The sequence below is a fragment of the Nothobranchius furzeri genome, chromosome 13 (assembly GCF_043380555.1).
Source record: "Nothobranchius furzeri strain GRZ-AD chromosome 13, NfurGRZ-RIMD1, whole genome shotgun sequence".
Classification (NCBI taxonomy): domain Eukaryota; kingdom Metazoa; phylum Chordata; class Actinopteri; order Cyprinodontiformes; family Nothobranchiidae; genus Nothobranchius; species Nothobranchius furzeri.
Window position 1 is genome coordinate 65,834,392 of NC_091753.1, and position 24,964 is coordinate 65,859,355.

Here is a 24,964-nt window from a genome sequence, read left to right on the forward strand (position 1 = left end):
TTCCTTCCTTCCTTCCTTCCTTCCTTCCTTCCTTCCTTCCTTCCTTCCTTCCTTCCTTCCTTCCTTCCTTCCTTCCTTCCTTCCTTCCTTCCTTCCTTCCTTCCTTCCTTCCTTCCTTCCTTCCTTCCTTCCTTCCTTCCTTCCTTCCTTCCTTCCTTCCTTCCTTCCTTCCTTCCTTCCTTCCTTCCTTCCTTCCTTCCTTCCTTCCTTCCTTCCTTCCTTCCTTCCTTCCTTCCTTCCTTCCTTCCTTCCTTCCTTCCTTCCTTCCTTCCTTCCTTCCTTCCTTCCTTCCTTTTATTTTTTATTTTACTTATATATACTGTATATATATATATATATATATATATATATATATATATATATATATATATATATATATATATAATAGGACTAAAAGGGAGGAAAATAAAAACTATGTTATATGTTACAGTTATTAATTAGTATGATTAAAATGGCCCAAATTGCTTTGATATGTACAATAAATTCCAAAACTACCAATAAAGTGGCATTAAAACAGATATGGTGTGGTGATCCAACCAGTTCTGTTGTAGGATATAACTCAGACCTCCTGCTCTCCTCATTCTCACAGACATTTTCCTAAAAAGCTGTTTTTTTTACACCTCATAGTTTCTCAACTTCTCTGTTGTGTATTCTCTCCATCGTGATAATAACGGTGCACCGAGCAAAAGGGAGCGGGTGTCTCATAGTATAACCATCCCTGTGTCTCTGAAGGAAATTCAGATGAGCCACAGAGCTGCGTGTGTAAACGGGACGGTAGTTGAAACTCCCGATGACTTTATTTGCCAAATGCAGGAAAAACCAAAGTGTCTGACGGCTGCAGAACCAGAGATGGCAGGTTGACGCCCGCGCCGTCTCTAGTAGAAGCGTGAGCCTGCAGCAATATGAAAGCAGCAGACGTAAATCGGCCGTCTCCAGCTCTGCAGCTGTACTCTGTCTTCAGCAAATCAGCCCGGCCGAAAACGGTTTATGATTGGTCAGTCCTCGTGCACATGCGCAGATTATCGTTCTCTTTCCTTACTCCCGGAAGAACGGTTCAGAGTGCAAATGGTTTCTTTGTTGCTAATCTGTAGGGAATATCTACATGAAAGTTCTACAGAAAGTAGCAACGGGTCCTGAGAAATGTCGCTAAGTTTGTCGCTAGGCGCTTTTTGGAAAAAAAGTCGTTGAGGGGGGTCAAAAAGTCGTTAGGAACAGTGACAAAGTCGCTGAGTTGGCAACACTGAGTGAGACACAGAGAACGAAGTGCAGTGACTGGCCACACCCTCCCTATGCATCTACCAATCAGCAGCTACTTTGAGAGAGAGAGAGAGAGAGAGAGAGAGAGAGAGAGAGAGAGAGAGAGAGAGAGAGAGAGAGAGCGAGAGAGAGAGCACTCTGACCCTTTTTCATCAGATCTTTCCAAATTTGAGATTTCTACATGTCATCGCATTTGGGGGGACAATCACTATTTTTAGAGGGGCATTGCCCCTCCTTGCCCATGGCTACATCCGGGCCCGAATACAATTCAGTAACCTGCTGTTTTACCTGCAACCTTCGCAGTAGCATAGTGGAAGAATGTCCGCCCTGGGACGGAGACATCGGGGTTCAAATCCTGGTCAGGTCATACCAAAGACCAAAAAATGGGACCCAATGCCTCCCTGCTTGACACTCAGCCTTAACTCATTCACTGCCAATGACGACTAAAGTCGTCATTTTAGATCCAACCGTTCACTGCCAATGACGACTAAAGTCGTCATTTGCATTTTTTTACTGTTTGAGCATTGGAACGAGTCCCCGCGCTGATAGAACAAGCATCTCAGCCCTGAAGCCGATCTTCATCCGCATACGTCACAGATCACATGATCAGGAAGCAGACCATCCATGTGTTTGGAGATCGTTTTGGGCCGTTCCTGTAAAAAAAGTGAGGCGCGAACCGGAGAAGCATCTGCCGATCACAATTCAACAACGGATTATGAAAGAACGGATAACGCTCGAAACACGCGGCTTCTTCCTGATGCAAGAGGTGAGTCTACTCTTTGTTTTGGTTGTTTTGGCATCGACATCATGCTAGCGCGCAACGTTCTGTGACTCTTAAAAAAAACAGTAAAAAGGGTGAGAAACGCTGGCAGCGAAGGCCGTTAGCGATCAGGAAACGGCTGGCAGTGAATGAGTTAAGGGGTTGGATTGGAGGGCTAAACCACCAAATAGCTCCCGAGCGCGGCCAAATGGTAAAATGGTAAATGGCCTGTATTTGATATAGCGCCTTCTTTCGTAATCCGTTGTTGAATTGTGATCAGCAGAAGCTTTTCCGGTTCACGCCTCACTTTTTTTACAGTGTGACGTACGCGGATTTCAATTAAATTCAAAGATACTTTATTAATCCCAGAGGGAATTTAGAGTGATGACGATCGGCTTCAGAGCTGAGATGTTTGTTCTCTCGGCGCGGGGCTCGTTCCGACGCCCACACAGTAAAAAAATGCAAATGATGACTTTAGTCATCATTGGCAGTGAATGAGTTAAAGACACATACCCTTAACCAAAATTACACTTCAGGATAAAAGAACCGCCATAAATCTGGCCATGTGGAAAGCAGCAGAGCAGAGGAGATGTTGTGGTGACGACGTATTCAATGTGCCGACGTCTGATTTGTAGTCATAGTAATTACGAATTTTTACTGCTGATAACTCTCTAAGTACATGACTGGTATGGTCGAAACATTATTTTTTATTTAAATTGCAGTGCAACGTATGTGTGATTCAGGGCTTAAGGCAAAGCGGATTAGAAAATAGCTTTTTTAGCTCCATTCTCTTGCATTCATTGTTTCCTTCTTCCGGGGACCCATGAGCCGAGCGGAGAGGGAGGAGACTTAGGCTCCCGTACGGTGTTTGGAAGTAGCAACAGCATTTCTTTTAACGCTTTCCCTAAAAAGTCCAACTATTTTAACCCCCACCCTTTTAAGTGATGTTTTTATTTTAGGAATGTGCTTTCTGTTATCTCTGCTCCTGCTACCATTCAGGCAGCTGTAATATTTTCCCAGTGGCGACACCTACTGTTGAAGAGGGGCACTGCAGGAATGGCAGTGCATGAATCTGAACGCTACTTTAATATCCTGATAAAATCATTTACATGTCTTACAAATGAAATCTTCCCAACCACATTGTTCTGATACCATCAGAAAAGGTTAACTGTGACCGCAGTGATGACGACACAGCTGGCAAAGAGCTTCTCACACTTACTGTGTTACGGATAAACGCTCAAATCATACCCGCGCCTGAAGTTTTGCAGTCTGCAGCTCTCTGTGCAGACCTGGAAAAGCCAATCAGCTGGTATTCAGAAAAAAAATGACTTTTGGAAGGAACCTATTGATTTTTGAAAGATACAGAATGTTTTTAAGCGTTGAACAGTTCTAATAGCTTTTTCACATCATAGATTAGAAACCATCAAAAGGGTCTAAGTTACATGCAGTAAGGTAAGACCACACGTCTTTCTAGGTAGGACTACATTAAAAACTGAAATCCACCCAAACGTGTTTCTGTGGAACCCACTTCCCAAGGTCTAAGGTCTGATCTAAGGTGGACTTACTCTGTCATAATGTTGCTCCAGAAACTCTGCACTCAGGATCTTGTGTCTTGTGAGGAGGTCCTGGAATCAGAAAATGGTGATAATGAGCTATTAAGTAAATATAAGTTAAAATGAGTTTTAAAAAGAGCTTAATTTGCCTGCTTTACATGTAATAAATAAAATGTATTTAAAATAAATTAAATAAAAGGGTTTTTTTTATCCAGAGGAAGAAAGTCGTTTTAATACAAACTTTGAAATAGAAATGCAGAAATTATTTGTAATTGAAGTAAAAACCCTTAACAGAAATACTGCACTAAAAACAGCAATACTCAGCATCTCTCAGATCGGCGCAGTTCGGCCTCGCTGCGTTTCCCAAAAACACACTTCGGTATTCCCCCCCCCCCCTTACTTTCCAGTTCGCGCTTCCTTGAGATTCCCATGGCTGACCTGGGTCGGCATTAGGCTTGGGCAGTGTTGCGGTAATACCGTATACATGCTGTGTTTAAAAATAGTAACTATCAGTTCCAATACCATCATGAAATAAAGCCGTGCACTTAGGAGACAAGTATTAAAATAATAAAAAACAAAAATACACCAATAAAGATAAATAAAACTCATTTCATGTATAAAACAAATGCTTTGTCCAACGTTTAGAGCTGTTCCATAAAATTTATAACATCATCACGCGACACAGCGAAGGAGACGCACCGAGAGACGGGGAGAAAAATGGCAGGTCAGGCACCAACTGACTTGGTTAAAAAAACATAGTACTTTGAGTTTGAAGAAAACGGAGAACGGAGAAGAAAGGAGATCATGTGACCACTGGTGAGGCAATCAAAAGGTGACAGGACAGATGCAGGTCCGAGCCGGAGCTGTTTGGAGCCTGTTAGTAAAAGAGACAACAACGCACTTTTCTGGTGTAAATATGCTGCCAATCATCCACAGGTGTCGCGACTAGCCTTAAAGTGTGTATACATACATACATACATACATATATTATATATTATATACATACATATATATTATATTATATATATACATACATATATATTAGGGCTGCACAACATATCGAAAAATTATCGTCATCGCGATAACAGGACGTGCGATAGGCCCGTCGCAAACACGGCAAAAACGGCGATAAATGTTTGGTTCAAACATTTCCATCCGTGTCATGCATCAGCTTTTTGTAAATCAGCTCTGTTTTTTACGCGGAAGTATTATTTCACCAATCAAATGTAGTCCCTCTGATATGCGGCCAATCAGATGGCCCCGTTCACGTAATACGCCCGCCCCCTACATAGACCCTTTTGGAAAGCAACACCCGAACAGAGTTAGCGGCGCAGTTCCCTTGTTCGTCATGCTGGCTCAGAACAACAAACGCACTTTGTGCTGAGGTTTCTGGAATCAGCGCTGCTTTCAAACGTGAACGTGACTCCGCTCGGTGTCGTTGATCATTTTTACCGGGCTGACTCCGACACGTGCCGGTGAACCAACCCACCGTTAGCCCCTGGCTCCGGTTAGCTTCCAGCTAAAAGGCTACAGCACTCTCCTCCCAGTCCCACCCTGCTAAAGAGGGCCTGGAAAAGTTCCCCCACACATCAAAGTGATTTTTCATTTATGAGCTTTTGTAACCTTGTTAATCAGGATAGTTGATTTGCTGCTGCACACAAACTGTCAGTCAGAAGCTCTGCTAGCCGGTGTAGTGAACCTGATTAGGCTCTTTTAATTTTGTAGAGTAATGATTTATGCTCTTTTATGAAAGAGGAACCATCCTACATATTTTATAGTTTTAAGAAGACTCAAAGGTTGTTTTCATCGATAAACTGTCGATAATATCCGTGGGTCTGTGTTTCAGTTCAATGAAGAGACAAGTTGAAAGTTAAAAGATTTAATTCTTCAAATTAAACTAATGATTTTGACATAACAAGCAGAGGAAACAACAATCAACATTGGCAACTTTGTTGAACAATCTTTAACAGTTGATATTGTAAACTTGCTCAAATAGACCTTGTGTTGGAGGTGCTGAAGATTGAGAGTGATGTGATGTGATTATGGATGCGTGTGTGCATCTGATTTTGCTTCAGGAAGAAACAGGTGTCTGAGTGAAAAGTGATGGTTTGAATAAACTTAGGTTTTGTTGGAAAAGATGCATCAGACGCTATCTCTCGTGGACTGCCTCACCGTATTCGGACCCTCCTTTTAGACCCGAGACGTCAAAGGACGATGTTTCATCCAGGGGTGACACCTCGGCTGGCAGAGAAGACGAAGGTGTGCTGCGACCCGGTCTAGAGATGACCTCGGTACACGTGATGAAGCGTTTGCAGATGCGCTTTCTTAAGTTTAATTACTCAGAAAATCAAAGACTCTGGACGAGTCTGCGTTAGCGGTTGCAATTCAGCTATTCCTGTCTGGCTTGACCGGAATAGCGTGAGGGGGGCGAAAGAAAGGAGCCGCAGCTCCGTTCCCCGTTGGCGTTGTTACAAGTCCTCCCTCTTTCGTTGTCAAACTCGAACTGAACTATCAGACTGAAACTTACCAAACCCAGTTCTCTTCTCAAAGCAAAACGTGTGCGTCAGAGCAAATGTGTTTTGGAGTTTACTGTGAATGCAGATGTGTGTGAGCGAGTGTGAAGGTCATCCCCAAACATCCTCAAACATTATTTAATTAAGTATGGATTCATTCTAGTTATGACTACCCAAAGCATAATAATCATTCATTTGATTAAACACATTTATAATGAGCAAATTGATAATGATTATTCTTTAACATTAAAATAAAGAAAAGGAAGTTTAAGACTTGTTATGTTATGACTACATTTATGGGAACAACATCTTCTGGCACTGCAGGTGTTCAGATGTTATGGTTTCTCCCAGACTCGCTGGCGTTCAGGTCTTAATCTGTGGGTGAAAGTTCTCAGCGACCCAGCTCTTGACCCAGCCGAGTCAAATGACCTTTGGCACAGAAAACCCATATTTCCTCACGTTACACCGGTTATCTTAAGAGGAGCTAGTTCAATTTGCTAGCAGCATCATAGTTGCAGTTTCATCATCTGAGCTGCTTTTTAAGATCTAGGTAAACTTGTTCAATTTGGGGTTAAAAACAAACGTTTTCACATATTTTCCATATAGTTTTTTTTTGCCAGTTCCTCTTCTGAAAGGTAGACAATTATTTTTCTCTTTCCCTCAGAAAATCTTAATATTCTCCTAGTTTGGCCCAGCACAGTTCACTTCCCAAATACAGCAACAGCCTTATATCATAACCACATAAGTGGAGAAAATGTTCAGTAGCAATGAGAGAATTTGCTGTTGCATTTAAGTGATGTTAACTATTATTTAACATTTAAACATATTTATTCTAAAAACCCTGGTAAGGGATGTTTTTCTGTATTTGGAGCATCAGAAAAAGTTTTATGGTGGAGGTGATGTTTTAAAGTCACTGAGAAACTGCATGCATGCAGTTTGTTATTTTGCTGCTAATACAGTAGCAGGTGCAGCTGCTAATACAGTAGCAGGTGCAGCTGCTAATACAGTAGCAGGTGAAGCTGCTAATACAGTAGCAGGCGCAGCTGCTAATACAGTAGCGGGTGCAGCTGCTAATACAGTAGCGGGTGCAGCTGCTAATACAGTAGCAGGTGAAGCTGCTAATACAGTAGCAGGCGCAGCTGCTAATACAGTAGCGGGTGCAGCTGCTAATACAGTAGCGGGCGCAGCTGCTAATACAGTAGCAGGCGCAGCTGCTAATACAGTAGCAGGTACAGCTGCTAATACAGTAGCAGGTGAAGCTGCTAATACAGTAGCGGGTGCAGCTGCTAATACAGTAGCAGGTGCAGCTGCTAATACAGTAGCAGGTACAGCTGCTAATACAGTAGCAGGTGCAGCTGCTAATACAGTAGCGGGTGCAGCTGCTAATACAGCAGCAGTTGCAGCTGCTAATACAGTAGCAGGTGCAGCTGCTAATACAGTAGCGGGTGCAGCTGCTAATACAGCAGCAGTTGCAGCTGCTAATACAGTAGCAGGTGCAGCTGCTAATACAGTAGCGGGTGCAGCTGCTAATACAGTAGCGGGTGCAGCTGCTAATACAGTAGCAGGTGCAGCTGCTAATACAGTAGCAGGTGCAGCTGCTAATACAGTAGCAGGTGCAGCTGCTAATACAGTAGCGGGTGCAGCTGCTAATACAGTAGCAGGCGCAGCTGCTAATACATTAGCAGGCGCAGCTGCATATGTTTGCAATAAAAATGTTATGTTGTAATGGAATTCATGCATTAGTTTTTGTTTGCTTTGAACCCAGAGCAAACGTCACACGCCAGACGACATCAACACTGCATACTTTAGTATTTGTTCATTTATCGTGAGTAATATCGATATCGCAATATTAAGCACTGTTATCGAATATCGCAGGTTTTCCTAACATCGTGCAGCCCTTATATATGTAGATGTATGTATATATATATATATATATATATATATATATATATATATATATATATATATATATATACAGTGGGGCAAAAAAGTATTTAGTCAGCCACCGATTGTGCAAGTTCTCCCACTTAAAATGATGACAGAGGTCAGTAATTTTCATCATAGGTACACTTCAACTGTGAGAGACAGAATGTGATAAAATAATCCATGAATTCACATGGCAGGATTTTTAAAGAATTTATTTGCTTACTGCAGCAGATGTGATCAGCAGTGTTGGGAGTAATGGCGCATAAGTATGACAGCATTATTTTTTAGGTAACGGCCATTACCGTTACTGGGCACGCCAAGTGGCGCGTTACTGCCATCACTATCGGGCTGTTTGACAGCCACACACACCAGTGATGCACGCATGAAACAGCTCGAGCAAACAAGAACAAGAACAAGAACAAGAAGAAGAAGAAGAAGAAGAAGAAGAAGAAAATATAATTTCTATAGCGCCTCTCAAGATAAAAATCACGAGGTGCTTCAAATCTGCTTTGAATGACACCGGCTTTACCGGCATCCGCCATCCCGCCCCGAGTCGGTGTTACAAATGGCGAAAAGGAACACACAGTGCCGAACACATAAGGGTGTGGCGCTGCACATGCTCGCCGCTCCGATTGCTAAGAAGCAGGCAGGAGGTTGACATGCACAACATGACTGGGACAATTATTACACTAACACGATGGATGTGTAAATATCGGTGTGGACAAATCAGTAAATGATGAAGAAAGAAGCATAAACAGCACTTCAGAAAGGTGAGGAGATGAGTGAAAGCAGTACAGGCAGGACAATACAGTTATGGCATGCTGTTTTAACATTTAATCAACAATCGAACCTCTATAATTGCCTTTTTTATATAGCAATAATTTAATTTATCCTAGATTAGTACTAATTGTATTCTTATCAGTCTAAATTGCAACTGAAGACATCAACAGTTATGTTGTCATTAGTAGAAATTACAACTAAGGATATCCAGGATAGCAACAGCACTAGCAGGAATTAAGTTTGAGAATCTCCTAATCCTTAAAAAGCTAAACTTAACATTTATTAGGCAGACTGGATATGTATTCCAGATATCTATAATTCTATTTTTCTGGTAGAAATGATCATTCCAGAGGTCCATAAGAACATTCTTAGATAGTAAGAATCAGTGTTGGGAGTAACGCCGTTTAAGTATAACGGCGTTTCTAACGGCGTTCTTTTATAGGTAACGGAATAATCTAATTAATTACTTTTCCTGCCGTTGCAACGCCGTTACCGTTACTGGGGACGGAAGGTTGTGCGTTACTATGTGCTTGTCGAACGTTGAGCAACAGTGTGAGGCTTTCCGACCGCCACACTTCAGCTGCAGCCAGGGAGAGAGAGGTGTCGGTAACGCGCTTACAAACACGATGATGATTGGCCGGGTGGGCGGAGACCCTCACGGTCTCAGTCACTGCATTCTGTAGACACAACGGTAATAACTCCGTTTAAAATAACCGCGTTAATAAAAAATATGTCTTTCTGTAACAAGCAAACTAATTAATTACCCGCTTCTTTTATCAAAACGTCGTTCCTGTTACTGGTAAGGAAATGCGTGCGTTAAGCAGTGCGGTGTGTTGAAGCTGTCATCATCAGCTGATCAGGAGCTAAAGAGGCAGATGTTTAAGAGCATCATGGCCCGTGAAGAACGAGGAAGACGTGATGAATAGTCTACGGCTGCAGACCCGCAGATTTGTTGCTGCAGCAGCGAATCTGCGGGTCTGCAGCCGTGCCCTTAGCATGACAGCGGGACGTCCCGAAGGTCCGCTCACCTGTTCACCGCTCAGACGTCCTGATCTTCTGCCTTCCTAGATCATCCAGCTGTAACCTGTTTCTGATCATGTCTTTAGTCCCGCTGTAACACTGATGCATCAGTCTCAGACGTCATGGAGCTCAGGTGTTATTAGAACTACCTGTGTGTGTTTACCACCCAGCTTCAGCTCTTCTGTGTTTGGGTCTGACTCATGTTAGTACATTTAAGTCCTAGGCTTGTGCCTCTTCTAGTGTCATTTTAAAGGATATTTATTTATTTATTTAACCGATACTAGATTAGTAGCAACAGAAATGCTACTAAAAAGACACAATTATGTGAAGCTTTAAAAATTAGAATGCTGTGCAAAATTACATTTATTCTGTAATTTAACTAGACTGAGAGACCATTTAAAGGCTTGGGAACCTTTACAGGTGTTTCTATTTGCAATTTTAAATTTGAGCTGATTGGGGTCTTGTTAAATATCACACAGTGACCTTTTAATAGTCTAGATTAGTGTAATGTTCCTATTAGTAGTTCCTCCTGTTAAGTGCCTATTTGTTTTAATTATTCAGGTTTATATAAAACATTTGGACATACATTTTATTATGTTCAGTCATTAGTCATTTATATTTTACTATTGTAGTAATTCTTGCATGCTTTAATGAAAAAGTAACTAAGTAGTTACTTTTGTTGGTAATTAGTTACTTTTATGATCTTGTAACTCAGTTAGTAACTGAGTTACTTTTTTGACAAAGTAATCAGTAACTATAACTAATTACTTTTTTAAAGTAACGTTCCCAACACTGGTAAGAATCATCTTTCATGTTTTAGATATTATAGACTGTAACTGCATTACAGAACATACAAGTAATGTCACTGTTACTTTGCTAGGTAACTAATTACTTATACAATGTGGTAACCGAGAGGTAACTCAATTTTTTTTTTTTGGATTAAGTAATACCTACCGTATTTTCCGGACTATAAGTCGCACTTTTTTTTCATAGTCTGGCTGGTCCTGCGACTTATATACCAAATTATGTATACCGCGCTGCTGCGGGCCGCTCCGGTCCAGGTTTCAGCTCCTCTGCCCCGCTGGGAGGGTTTGAAACACCGCCATCCTCTGCTGGAGACCGTGGTGCGCTGTTGCACCCTGATTGTTTATTCTGTTATTATTACTGGTACTTGTCTTGCATTGTGAAATGCTTGGTCTCAGATTTTGTAAGAAAAATGCCAAAATTTCCCCCCAAAATGCGACTTATAGTCCAGTGTGACTTATATATGTTTTTGTTTTCTTCTTCATTATACATTTTATGGCTGGTGCGACTTATACTCCGGAAAATATGGTGTGACTTAAGCCCTGTCCACACGTAGCTGGGGATCTGCCAAAACGTAGATATTTTTCTACGTTTTGGCCTGTCATCCACACGAAAACGGATCTTTTTAAAATCTCCGGCCAAAGTGAAGATCTGCTTTTCTCCGTTTTGGGTGTCTGCGTGTGGACAGACAAAACCGGAGTTTTAAGGTCCGCAACGTCACTTTCCGCGACAAAAAAATGCTGACATCACGTGTGCGACCTGTGTTTACACTAGCCGACAGCATGGATGCCCTCAGAGCTGCGCTCGCTTTATCAGTCGTCCAAGCGCTTTTTGCTTGTTTGTTTTTGCAAGCGGAATTACTGCTCCTTGCGGAAGACCACAGACGAAGGACGAGGTTAAGAACGGGGGAAGTACTGCCGCCTACAGGTCTGGCATGTCCTTAACAACGTATTTATCCGGGTACGTGTGGACAGAGTTTGTTTTTTTAAACGAGGTGGTGTGGATGCAAGTTTTTGGGGGGGGGGGGGGGGGGGGGGGGATATTCGTTTTTAAAATAAAAAACGGCTATGTGTGGACTAGGCCGTATACTCCGGAAAATACGGTAATTACCTTTTTACCGTAAGATGCCCAACACTGCTGATCAGTAAAGTGTGTGAAGTGACCCGTATGCTCCGCAGAAACACAACTCAGCTGAAAAACGTTGGTGTAGCTGGACATTTTGCTCAGTTTTATGGCTTTTTGCCAGACTCTGAACCAGGACATGGCTGAAGGCAGTGAAGCAGAAGGCAGAGAACTCCAGAGGAACCAGTCTACACCCCGTAGCCAATCAGCGGCCAGAATCACGACGTTGGCTCGACTCAACCTTGCCAGGTACCCAGCGACTGTAGAAAAAGGTACGTCAACAGAGCAGGGACTAAAAATGTGGGACAAAGTAGAGGAAAAAACACTGAACCGTGCCTTTGGAACCTGTGGTCTGGCCGAGCTGCACCGGTCTGAGTTACTCTGAGTAGTGCTCCTGGAAAACTAGAGTCATGAGAAATAAACGCTTAGAGCATCAGATTTATTGTTGTTTCAGACAGCAACAAACAGCAGCTGCGCTGTCGTAGTGTTGTTGATTTTACTCCAACAGGTGTTACCACCCTCAGTCACAAACCTCCAACTACATGAACACGGCTCCATCACACCATGTTCTTTAGATCCCGTTTCATCTAGAATTTTGGGATTTTCCGGGATAGGAACATGAAAACATAGGGAGTCACAGAGACTCCACACACTCAACTCCAGACTCCAACAGCTGTCTTACTTTAAAAGTGGCGAACGCATCTGAGGCGATGTCGAAAGTGGACATCTCCACGTATCTGAAGAAGTCATAGAACTGCTCCGATGACAGTGTGATCTTGGCCAGTGGTTCGTGTCTGATGCACTCCCTCAGCATGATTCCACAATTCAAGGCAATGTCTGAAGACTCGTACCTGTAACCATCAGATTCACAGCATGAACACAAACAACAAACCTGTATGGTGGTGAGGCTTCAACTGTGGCTTCTTTTTTCTCCTGGTGCACGGGAGCAGACGGATGCCCAAAGACTAAAGTCATAATCTAGATTAAAAAAACTGTTGCTGGACTTGTGTCAAGACACAAATCCTTTCTAACATTTACAGAAACTAGGGCTGCACAATATATCGCAAATATATCGTCGTTGCGATATCAGCATGCACAATATGCATATCACAAAGAACAGACAAATATCACAATGAATGGTCAGCTCTAATGTTTACTAAACATAATTTATTCTGTCAAACGGAAGCATGTTTTTTTTTTAACAAATCAAATAGAGCTCTTCACCCATTTGGCCAATTGGGAGGGTTCTCATGGGTCAGACACTTTTGATGGTTAGCAAACACCTGAGTTAGCTTTGTTCTGCTCTTTCTGCCGATTCTGCTTCTCCCGGGATCCACTGATCACACTCGCATCTTTTGTTTTTCTCATTTTTATGATTTTTATGCCATTTTTTTATTTCTTTGTTTTTGATTATTTTTGTTCCGGAGTTAAGTTTTTATTTATCACAAGTAATATCATCATCACAGCATTAATCACTGTTATCTCAAATCGCAGGTTTTCCTAATATCGTGCAGCTCTAAGAGAAACTGTTTCATTCTTAGAAGAAACTGTAAAAACCCAAATGCTTTTTTCAATTTTCCTCATATATTCATCACACACGCACGCACGCACGCACGCACACACACACACACACAGATTTCAAGCTAACATTGATAAAAGAAATTTGAGCTTCAGAGCCGAGCAGATGTTCTATGGGATTAGATTTGTGCCAATAAGATCAAGAAAAACACTTTGAAGATCAAACAAATATTAAGAAATCGACAGAACAAAAATATTGACTAAAGAAAAAAATCGTTTCAAAAGTAAAACTTACTATGTGAATCAACTTCTTAAAATGAGTAACAAAGTATGTTTCCTTTTCCTGTTTGCCTCTATGTGTTTTTGTTATCAGTTTCCTTTGCTTCATTCTTGCTACTCACAGCTTTGCTCTACCAGATTTGCACTTACACTGTCTGGCTTTCTCCTTTGCAATCCCTGAGTTTTTGGTTGCAATTCTGACACAACCCTTTCGGGTGGGTGGGACTTCTGAGAAGTCCTCTCCCATAAGAGGTTGTAGAACCCTAACAAGGCGCTATACAAATAAGGCCATTTACCATTTGGTTTAAACCATCGACATACATATATGGACAATGGGTTTCCATAGTCTCCAATAACACGTTTTTGTGCTAAAATGGGAGGTGGCCACCACCGCCATTTTGACCGTGTCACAGGTTCCGTCAAGCCCAGACAATTCCATAAAACGGAAGAGGAGGAGCTGAGGGTGGGGCTGTAAGGCTGGGATCAACTGACGACACCCGGTCGAACTAGCTACAAGCTAACCTGAAGCTAACCCAAAGCTAATGCGGAGGTGGGAGCTAAGCTAACGGAGGTAGAAACCTAGCTACAACTGGAGTTAACACCAGAGCTTCTGAGTCAGAGATACGCCGGGCTGACCGCTGGGTAAAACCGGGTGGAACACAGAGTTCTCCGATAGCTCCACAAGCCGGCAGCCACACAGCAGACAAGCGCCGCGGCGATCTGAGATGCGCAGAGCTGCCGCTGGGGAGAACCGGGTGGAAAGGTTTCCATCCCAGAGCTCGACAAGCCGTCAGCCCGCGCAGCAGTCAGGAGCCGTGATCACACAGAGATGCGCCGAGCTGCGGGGAGGGGAGAACCGGGTGGAAAACATCGGTCTCCCGAGAGCTCCACAAGCCGATAGTGGGAACCCAGCTCCACCAACATGTTATATTTCAACCCATTTTCTAAAGTGCAGCATTATGTTAAATGCACTGGGTTTTACCCTATTACATTTAAATTTCATGGTTAAAATCTAAGCTCAGCTCGGCAGTGACCTAAAATACATAAATATAATTTTACTTACAGAAAAAAATGAAGTGGAGACTCCTTGGATGCTCTATTAGTGCAATTAATGCCACAGCAAGTCATTTTGTCCAACAATTGCACAAAAAATATCCAAAAAAGAATACACACACACAGAGACTCAAAATTCCCCGGAGCAGTTTCCAAGCCAGACCGAGGCTCTACTGAGGCCTTTCCACGGAGCTAGCTCTGTGGTCACGTGGGTCTGATGCTCATTAATTATTCAGAATTTTAGACTTTTAATACACTTAAACAGAAGAGTGAGAAAAAAATCCACCCCCCTCAGAGTTGTCATGAGTGTAAACTAGATCATTTAAACCTAAAACATGTTCTGGTACCAGGCTGTAAACATGTTTATTTCTGCTGTGAAATTGGTATTTTTAACATGGGAGTCAATGAGGATTTGCTCGCTTCTGACACCAGCCCCTAGTGGATGAGGGTGGAACTGCAATTTTTGGTACTTCCGGGTTGGGACCAATTTTTGAGCTGCTTTTTGGGGGCTTGGTTTAAACTCAAGACTTTTGGTTTAGGAGAGCCTCATGTAGGGGAGTGAAATAAAAATGAAATGCATGGTAAGTAATTCTCTTCACACTCGCTCTAATCTGGGATTATTAAGTTTTACATCCTGCCGCTCCAGCCAGTAGAGCTGGTTTATGACCTCAAACATATCAATGGTTTCCCCTGAGTTTGTTAGAACCTGCATACGCCACATTAGCTTCGTAGCTATGACGCTAGCCAAACGGCGTCCATTCGTCTGAACTGTTTGGTCCCCCCCCCTTTTTTTTATAACAATGCCATGTTTGTGTCCTCTGTCTCTTTTTTCCATCTTTTTTTTCAGTTCGGAGCATTCGTATTTTCTATTTTTTTACCAGCTATCTAACGCCGGGCGTACACTGTGCGACTTTTTCACTTTTTTTGAGCCGATTTTCCACTCGTGCAAGAATCTACAAGATCGGGGCGAGTTTTGCGCCGAGCGTCGTGTAGTGTACAGCGGGTTACGAGAGGCGATTAACACCACGTGACCAGCTACCGATCAGCAATCGTGAGCTCGCACGAACTTCTGGAGTGTTTGATATTTGCTCGTTCCTCGTGAGGGTATCGCACTGTTGAAGCGGCGCTGCGAGCAGCTGCGACCCAAAAAGTATCAGAACCGCTCACGACGCATGCGCAATCCTGCATCAACACCGCTCGCCCGCTATTTCCCTAATAACACACGTTGATCGTTTTTATTTCTACACGTTTTTTTTTTACTCACGACGATTGTTAAGAAAGCGTGTTTGTCGTGTTCGTGTCAAATTAAACTGATCACAAAACACAGATTTACTTTCTTTATTTCGTTTTCCTCATCCAACCCCCATAAATCCCTGTGTGTCCTCCTGCAGCACTCCCGAAGGACAACAGGCAAGACAAAAAAGTCTGACGTGTTGTGTAAAAACTGCTATTTTTAGCATATTTCTAGGTCCGACGTGTTGCTACCAGACGTACAGTGTGAGCAGTCAGGTCGCATGCGAGAACTGGGCCGTGCAGTGTGAGTAGGGCTGTCGCGATTGAGGAATTCCCCCTACGGTGAGTCAGGGCAGCTCAATATTGCGATATGCGATATTATTGCACCCCGTTTTTATTTATGTACTTAGCAAATTTGTTTGTTAATTACTAAACTCATGGCAATATTTCCTTTGAAACATTGTGCTTACACATTTAAAAATGTTAGAAAAAATACATTTTTAACACTTTATTGAATGCAGATCAAAGGGCAGTAACGGCATTCTCAGACTGAACTTAAAAACAACATTCAGGAGGTCTAACTTTGAAATGCAAATTTGGCTGCAACATCTAACAGAAATAAAAAAAAGTGCCCTACTGTCTCCTCGATCAGCGCGGACTTTACCTCTCAGCATGCGCTGTCGCGAGATTTAATCAAGTGCGGTAATTGCGGTGGCACGTCATGCAGCGCGGTGGGTTTCTTAATATCGCGATATATTGTTCTTGCGAATATTGCGACAGCCCTAAGTGTGAGCACATGACTCGTGAGATTTGCTCTGGGAGGAAGTCGTACAGTTTGAGCTGAAGCTGCGTGCTACGAGTGAAAAAGTCGCACAGTGTCCGCCCGGCTTAATGCTACACTAACATTAGTCACTAGCAGTGTGCCCATCTGGCTGCTACTGAGCTACGGGATTCTAGTTATACTGAGGTTCTAAAGACCCGTTCTCAAAGGTCTATCGAGGAAAATGTACTTTGAAATCTATACTGCTATCATTTTATTGCCCAGCCTTAACCGCACACATGAGTCATGAAAGCTCTGCGCTTCTGTAGTGCTGAATGTGGACAATAAACAAAGCTCCAACTACATTCAGAAAACTTACCTACAGAATATTATAGCAAACAGGAATAGTGTGTGTGTTCTTACCCTTTGAGCAACATGAAGAGGATATTCTGCTGGGTACAGAGGTACTCTACAGTTGGTGTTCTGGTGCCGATTTGACGTCTCAGGATGTTGTTGAAGATCTGTGCTACATCTTTTTTACCCTGTTGGTAACACAGATAACACAGTCACGTCAATGAACGAGTGGACAATGGGCCTAGTATTTCACTCCCAACTCAGCAGCACATAAGGGTGGAAACCAGGAAAAGTGTCAGTGTTTTATTTATGAAGTAGAAGAAGAAGGCTTGAGCACTCTTAAAAAGTATTGATTCAGTACAAATAAAAGAACTAACGTTTCAACAGTGGTGTCTTTGTCTCTGACGTTAGTTCAGTTGTTGGTCATGGATGTTCTGCACCGGTGCTCAACTGGATCAAACGTAGAATGCATGTTTACCCCAGGTGTTTCACTTTCTTTGTGATTAGTTTAGTAAACCAAAAGAAAATGTGCAGCATTTGGTGCCAATTTTGATGATCTCATAAAAAACATAACTCAGAGGAATACGGTGGCCCAGAAGGCAAAATGAAATATAAAGGCTACAACAGAAGTAATGGATGTTGAAACTTTTCACAATATTCTGATTGCCTGAGATTTTGAATCTGGGGTTTTCATAAACTGTAAGCCATAATCTTCACAATTGTAACCTAAAAGTACGTAACCACAGCTTCGCTCTTTAAGGCTGGATTGGGTTAAAGGCAAAGCTGGCTGTAGTCACTGCGTCTCACTGGTTCAAATCGAATCATCAGACCATATTAAGCCCCCTTCAGACAGGCCGTGAAAAACGGAAATGTTCCGGAATCTGTCCGTAAGACCTCTCTGTCTGAATACAAACATCCGGATAACGTGTTCCGGAATTTATCCGGACGAAGCCCCTAGTAACAGGTCCGGACTTGTTACGGACAGGGTGGCTGCTTCAGACTGGTGAGGTAAAGTTCCGGACAAGAGGGAGGGGGAGGAGGAGGGGACCGGGGGACGCTGTGCGCACCTATATAGCCCGCTGCTGTAGCATGCGGCGAACCACGGCAGCTCGCCTCCTACGGTACCGCCTAGACGCGCGACGGAGCGCTTCACACCGCTTCGTGATTCCTTTAACCATTGAGCTTCATCATCCAGGTCTCTTATGCGTCTTCGTGTGCGCAGAATTATGCTTAAGCGCCTCGTGATTTTTATCTGGAGAGGCACTATAGAAATGATATTTTCTTCTTCTTCTTCTTAACATAAGTCCGATTCCTCCCCCCCCCCCCCCCCCCCCGCGCCCACCGCCGTCAGACATCTGGAACTGTTCCCTGCTGTGTGAACGCAGTCGAAAGGACAAGTTCCGGTACAAAAGTGGTGTGTCTGAAAACACAGTTCCGGTTAAAAACCGGATTGAATTGTCCGCAAATGTTCCAGAATGTCTGTCTGAAAAGGGCTTCTGTTTGCCAAACCACAGAAAAATCTCTCCCCTCCTGTATGACTGCTGTGCGAATGGCAGAAGGAAAAAGGAGCAGCCAAAGCGAAGGGGTGATGAAAGTGAAAAACGTCACAATTGGTATTCACACAGCAGGGGAACAGCTGGCAGCAAGTGACCGACCCAGCAGGGTATTTAACACGACTCCACAGGGGGTAAGATGATAAGCATGCAGAGAAGAAGACCTAGCGAAAACAGTAGGGGAGTAATGGAGGCTATTATCTGAAAAAGTAAACCCATCAGGGATGGTGACGAAGGCATGCAACTCCAATTGACATGTCAGCATGATCCATAGGCACTCACAATGTGAACAGGTGCGCTGAAATCAGCTCATAATAACCCTGAGCACAGAGTGAGAGAAGGAAATGTCCCACAGGGACAAAAGTGATAAAGTAGACAAATGAGCAAGGGGAGGACCAAGATGAAGCTAGACAAATGTCCACCACCGACATGCCTCTGCACAGCGCCATAGAGGAGATGATTCTTCTAGTGCAGTGATTCCCAACCAGAGGTCCGCGTACCCCTAGTGGTCTGTGAGAGCATTACAGGGGTACGCAGAAAAATGTATATTTCATTACCCAGATGATGACAGCACTGGCTGTGTCCAGGTAAAAAACAATAATAAAACATTGGGCTAATGGGTTATGCTTGATGAATATGCAAATAAAGTAATGCACAGTGTCATATTAGCAATCATCTATTTAGCAACTGTGCAGGAATTTTTTCAAGCTGTGTCAGCCTTGGACTAGAGACTGTTGCTGCAGCGCGGAGCACGTGGCTTCAGATGCACTTGATCCAGTAATGTTAGTTATCCTGACCTAATTTTGGTTTTGGGAGTGTGACGTTGAACAGAAAAACATCCTCAGTAAAAGCTTGTCAACACCAATTCCCTTAAATGCCGCTCACAATACAACACAACAACACAATAAACTCACGCAGACTTCCAAACGTTCTGACATCTCCATTCTTTTAGTGGTCGGATGAAATATGCAAATTTTGTGAGATAGGAATTTTGGGTTTTCATGAGCTGTATGCCAAAATCATCAATATTAGAAACAATAAAAGGCTTGAACTACGCCCGTCCTTTTTGAGCCGATTTTCCACTCGTGCGAGAATCCACGACATCGGGGCGAGTTTTGCGCCGAGCGGTCGTGTAGTGTACAGCGGGTTACGAGAGGCGATTAACACCACGTGACCAGCTGCCGATCAGCAGTCGTGAGCTCGCACGGACTTCTGGCGTGTTTAATATTTCGCTCGTCCCTCGTGAGGGTATCGCACTGTTGAAGCGGCGCTGCGAGCAGCTGCGACCCAAAATGTATCAGAACCGCTTACGGCGCATGCGCAATCCTGCATCAACGCCGCTCGCTATTTCCCTAATAACACACGCTGTTCGTTTTTATTTCTACACGTTTTTTTTACTCACAAAGATTGTCAAGAAAGCGTGTTTGTCGTGTTCATGTCAAATTAAACTGATCACAAAACACAGATTTACTTTCTTTATTTCGTTTTCCTCGTCCAACCCCCATAAATCCCTGTGTGTCCTCCTGCAGCACTCCCGAAGGACAACAGTGAAAACAAGACAAAAAAAGTCTGAAGTGTTGAGTAAAAACTGCTATTTTTAGCATATTTTTAGGGCCGACGTGTTGCTACCAGACGTACAGTGTGAGCAGTCAGGTCGCATGCGAGAACTGGGTCGTGCAGTGTGAGCGCATGACTCGTGAGATCTGCTCTGCGAGGAAGTCGTACAGTTTGAGCTGAAGCTGAACGCTGCGAGTGAAAAAGTCGCACAGTGTACGCCCGGCTTTAGTCCCTACACCCCCAGCAGGTCCCTGAGGTCCGGGGACCAAAGCCTACTGGTTGTGCAGCACCAGGCTAAAGACCAAAGGTGACAGATCATTTGCTGCTGTGACCCCCAGACTCTGGACCTCTCTCCCCCTGAGATCAGTGGACTCAATGGTCTCTAGGGCTGAACAATTCCTCGAGTACCTCGAATAATTCGAGTACAAGAAAGCCTCAAATTCTCTGCCTCAAGAATTTGTTAAATTCATGTTTAATTAATTCATGGCTTTGGAATTGCAAAGGGTCATGTTTCACCCGGACCACAATGAGTGACGCACATACACACACTGCACTGAATGCACATGCGAGTAGCGAATGTAACTTAACATTAATTATCCAGTTCGTGAAGAGAGAGTGCAGAGACCTCATCTGGAAGCTTTCCAAGAACTGTGAAGTTTGCAAGAAAAATGGTTTAAGATTTGCAGAAGATCTGATTCAGGAAGACAGGGAAGCGAGGAGGCTGCTGTGGCCGAAGGTGAAGGAGGCGCGGGAGAAGAACAAGAGAGCGTACTTCAGAGGACCGTTTGCATTAATTGAAAACACCCAGATTTTCCCCTGAAGAAGGAGGTGGTGGCTTTCTGAATGAGTTGTGAAGACGTTTAGAGGGACAGTTCAACTATTATTCACTAAGCTAGTCTTTGGTGAAGCCTTACATTCCTGTTAAATCAAAGTTAAAATTTTTATGTTTTTTTTTTTGTGTTTAGGTCATTTTTTGAAATCCTTATGAGTTCAAGATTATCATTTATTTCATTAAATGCAAGAGGACTGTGTCAGGTTCATTGGCAGATCTGAAGCGTGACTGAGAGTTTCTGTTGCCCAGACGCGGAGCGACGGAGATAACCGGCGTGGTTATCTCCTGAAGGTGTAGTTAGAAGATTTTGAGGGCTGGTAAGCCTGGAGACTCGATACAAAGTCTGGTGAGAACGATGACTGAGCAATGAATGAAACGCCGGCACTTCCTTAAGTAGTGTCGGCGTGATGACGTCAGCCACCACGTTGATGGCAGGAATGATTGGAATGCAGTCAGCGGGAGGAGTTCGTGACAGGACCCCCCCCCCCCCCCCCTCTAGGGACGGCTCCCAAAGTCCCAGGACGGCGGGCCCAGAAGTCAGTTAGCAGGGCAGGGTCGCCAAACGAGCTTGTGGGCTCCCAAGAACGTTCCTCAGGCCCGTACCCCTCCCAGTCCACGAGGTACTGCCAACCGCGTCCCCGGCGGCGAGCGTCCAGAATCCTGCGGATCGTGTAGGTGCGATCCGCCTCAACCCCGCGGGGCGGAGGCACCCGGACCGGTGGAGGGTGGAGAGGAGAGGAGATCACAGGCTTAAGCTGGGAGACGTGAAAGACCGGGTGAATCCGGAGAGTAGCCGGGAGGCGCAGACGGTAGGTGACTGGATTGATGACCTTGAGGACAGGGAACGTACCCAGGAAGCGAGGAGTGAGCTTCCGGGAGCCAGCCGGCATCCTCAGGTTAGCGGAGGAGAGCCACACCTGGTCGCCAGACCAGAAGATGGGGCCAGGCCGGTGGCGATGCTGACGGGCATATTCCGTGTTGGCCCGGGTGATGAACGCACGGGCCCGGATCCAGGCGAGCCGACAGCGGCGAACCAGCGTCTGGGCAGCAGGGACCTCCACCTCTGGCACCTGATGGTCAAACAGAGGAGGCTGATAACCGTAACAGGTCTCAAAGGGAGACAGACTCGTGGCAGAGGAGGTCTGGAGGTTGTGTGACAGCTCCGCCCACAGGAGAAAGCGGGGCCAGGTGGTAGGTTGGGACGAAGCGAAGCAGCGCAGGTAGCGTCCAAGCTGCTGGTTAGCTCTCTCTGTCTGACCGTTTGTCTGCGGATGGTATCCAGAGGACAGACTGGTGGAAGCACCGACCAGGCGACAGAACGCTTTCCAGAAGCGTGAGACGAACTGGGGTCCTCGGTCGGAAACCACGTCCTGAGGGAAACCATGGAGACGCACCACCTGTTCCAGGAGCAGTTCGGCCGTCCTCTTGGCTGTGGGGAGGCCGGCTAGGGCCACTAAGTGCACGGCCTTGGAGAAACGGTCCGTGATAGTCAATATGGTGTCCAGGTGGTCGACCGCCGGCAGTCCCGTGACAAAGTCCAGCCCGATGTGTGACCACGGCCGCTTGGGCACAGGGAGAGGCTGTAACTCTCCAGCGCCCGGTCGGTTGGAGGACATGGAGCGAGCACACACATCACACGCAGCTGTGAACTCGAGGACGTCCTTCCTCATGGACGGCCACCAGAGAGCCCGACGGAGGAACTGGAGGGTACGGGCTCGTCCTTGATGTCCCGCGAGCCGTGAACAATGCCCCCACGTGAGCGCCTCTTGTCGGCAGGAGGCGGGAACGTAGAGACGGTTCGGTGGAGTCTCCGGCGGCGCCGGATAGCCAGGAAGTGCTGCCCGTATGAACTGCTCCAACGGCCATTGGAGGGAGGCCAGGAAGCGTTGGGTCGGTAGAACAGTCCGAGGCTCCGGGGGGCCGGCATCTGGTGCGAAACGCAGAGAGAGAGCGTCCGCCTTGAGGTTCTTGGAGCCGGGCCGGTAGGCGATATGGAAGTGGTACGGCTCGAAAAAGAGGGCCCACCGAGCTTGACGAGGGTTGAGTTGGCGGGCAGACTGTAGATGAATGAGATTCTGGTGGTCGGTCCAGATCAGAAAGGGATCGGTGGTCCCCAGGAGCCACTGCCTCCATTCCCCCAGAGCCCTTTTTATTGCCAGCAGCTCTCTGTCGCCGACCCCATAGTTCTGCTGGGTGGGGGAAAACTTCCGGGAGAAGTAGGCACATGGGTGGAGCTTAGAGTCCGGACCCCATTGCGAGAGAACGGCTCCCGCTCCCACATCAGGGGCGTCCACCTCCACAACGAAAGGCCGGGTCTGGTCCGGGTGGAGGAGGATGGGTTCCTTAGTGAAACGTCCGACCAGCTCATGGAAAGCACGGACAGCCTCTGGAGTAAGGCGAAAAGGGCGAGGCTGATTGGTGGTTTTGGTGAGTGAGGTCAGTGGCGCTGCGAGGGAGCTGAAGTTGCGTATAAACCTCCGATAAAAGTTCAAGAAACCCAGGAAGCTTTGCAGCTGCTTCAGGGTCGTGGATAGAGGCCACTGAGCTACTGCCTGAACCTTCCGGGGGTCAGTCTTCAGGCCCCGGGAGGAGATGGTAAAACCCAGGAAGGAGGTGGACTCCTGGTGAAACGCACACTTCTCCAGTTTGCAGTAAATTCCATGGTCCAGGAGGCGGGACAGAACAGCTCGAACATGACGGATGTGCTCTTCGGCCGAGCGGGAGTAGATGAGGATGTCATCTAGATAGACAAAGACCCAGCGGCCCAACATGTCTCTCAGCACATCTGTAATGAACCGCTGGAAGACGGCAGGGCTGTTGCAGAGGCCAAAAGACATCACCAAATATTCATAGTGGCCAGTGGGCATGATAAAAGCGGTCTTCCACTCCTCACCTTCCTTAATACGGATGAGGTTATAGGCGCTGCGCAGATCCAGTTTAGTAAACACTGAGGCTTGTGTGATGGCGTCCAGGGCGGTGCCCATGAGAGGGAGAGGGTGACGGTCCCTGATCGTTATTTTATTTAACCCTCGATAGTCTATGCAGGGCCGGAGATCCCCCTCCTTCTTCTTTACAAAGAAAAACCCCGCGGCCCCGGGGGATGTTGAGGGACGGATGAATCCCTTCTGGAGGGCATCAGTTATATAACTGTCCATAGCCCGGGTCTCCGCCGGAGAGAGGGAGAACAGGCGACCCCGAGGGGGGGGGGGGGTGCCGGGCTGGAGCCTGATCTCCAGGTCGTAGGGTCGGTGAGGAGGTAACCTGGTAGTGGGTTCTTTAGCGAAGACCTAAGCAAGGTCGTGGTATTGAGGAGGGATGAGCGTCAGGTCTACGTCTGTGGGAGGGGCTGCTCCAGTCCGAGGTGCAGGGGAGCCCCGGTGGTTATGGCAACCCGTGCCCCAGGCCAGGACTTTACTGGTGGACCAGGAGATGTGAGGCTCATGGCGGCAGAACCAGGAATGACCCAGGATGAGAGGCATAGCCGGGGCCTGGATGACCAGGAAGTGGAGGGTCTCCCGGTGTTGGTCAATAGTCATGTGGAGACCCTGAGTTTGGTGGGTGAGAGGGTACGGCATGACGGGCCGGCCGTCCACAGAGGTCACGGGAATGGGTCGGTCGAGGGCGGTGAGGGGTATCTTGAGCCAAGTAACCAGTCTGTGATCGATAAAACACTCCGCAGCCCCCGTGTCTAAAAGTGCCTCCAGTCTGGTCGGGCCTTGGTCCAGGTGGAGGGAGACCGGGAGAGTGGTTCGGTGTGGAGCCGGAAAAGTGGAGAATCCGGGCGGGACAGCTCCTACTCCGACCCGGAGGGACCTTTTCCCGGTTGTTTTGGGCACGTGCCACGGTGGTGACCCAAATCCCCACAGTAAGCGCATCTTCCCTCCTGGTAGCGCCGTGCCCGTTCCTCAAGGGGAAGATGTCCGAGCTGCATCGGCTCCTCCGTCGGTTGGTGAGCCGGCCGGCGGGGTGACGTCCTGGTGTGTACGGGGGCCGACATGGTGCTCGGCCGGTTCAGGATGCAGCGGTCCAGTTGGAGAGCCAGATCCACTGCCAGGTCTAGGGAGGTTGGGACCTCGTGCCCGATCATGCC

The 24,964-nt window shown here is 45.9% G+C and overlaps 1 protein-coding gene across 1 annotated transcript in view; it reads right to left on the minus strand.

Moving 5' to 3' along the window:
- Positions 1–24,964, minus strand: part of cab39 (calcium binding protein 39) — a 59,959-nt gene that overhangs the window by 11,083 nt on the left and 23,912 nt on the right. Inside the window, exons 4-6 of the mRNA XM_054743457.2 lie at positions 17,002–17,120; positions 12,418–12,586; positions 3,583–3,642 (exon numbers count right to left, since the gene is read on the minus strand). Of these exons, the coding sequence (XP_054599432.2) occupies positions 3,583–3,642; positions 12,418–12,586; positions 17,002–17,120 (348 nt within the window). The remainder of the gene's footprint in view (positions 1–3,582; positions 3,643–12,417; positions 12,587–17,001; positions 17,121–24,964) is intronic.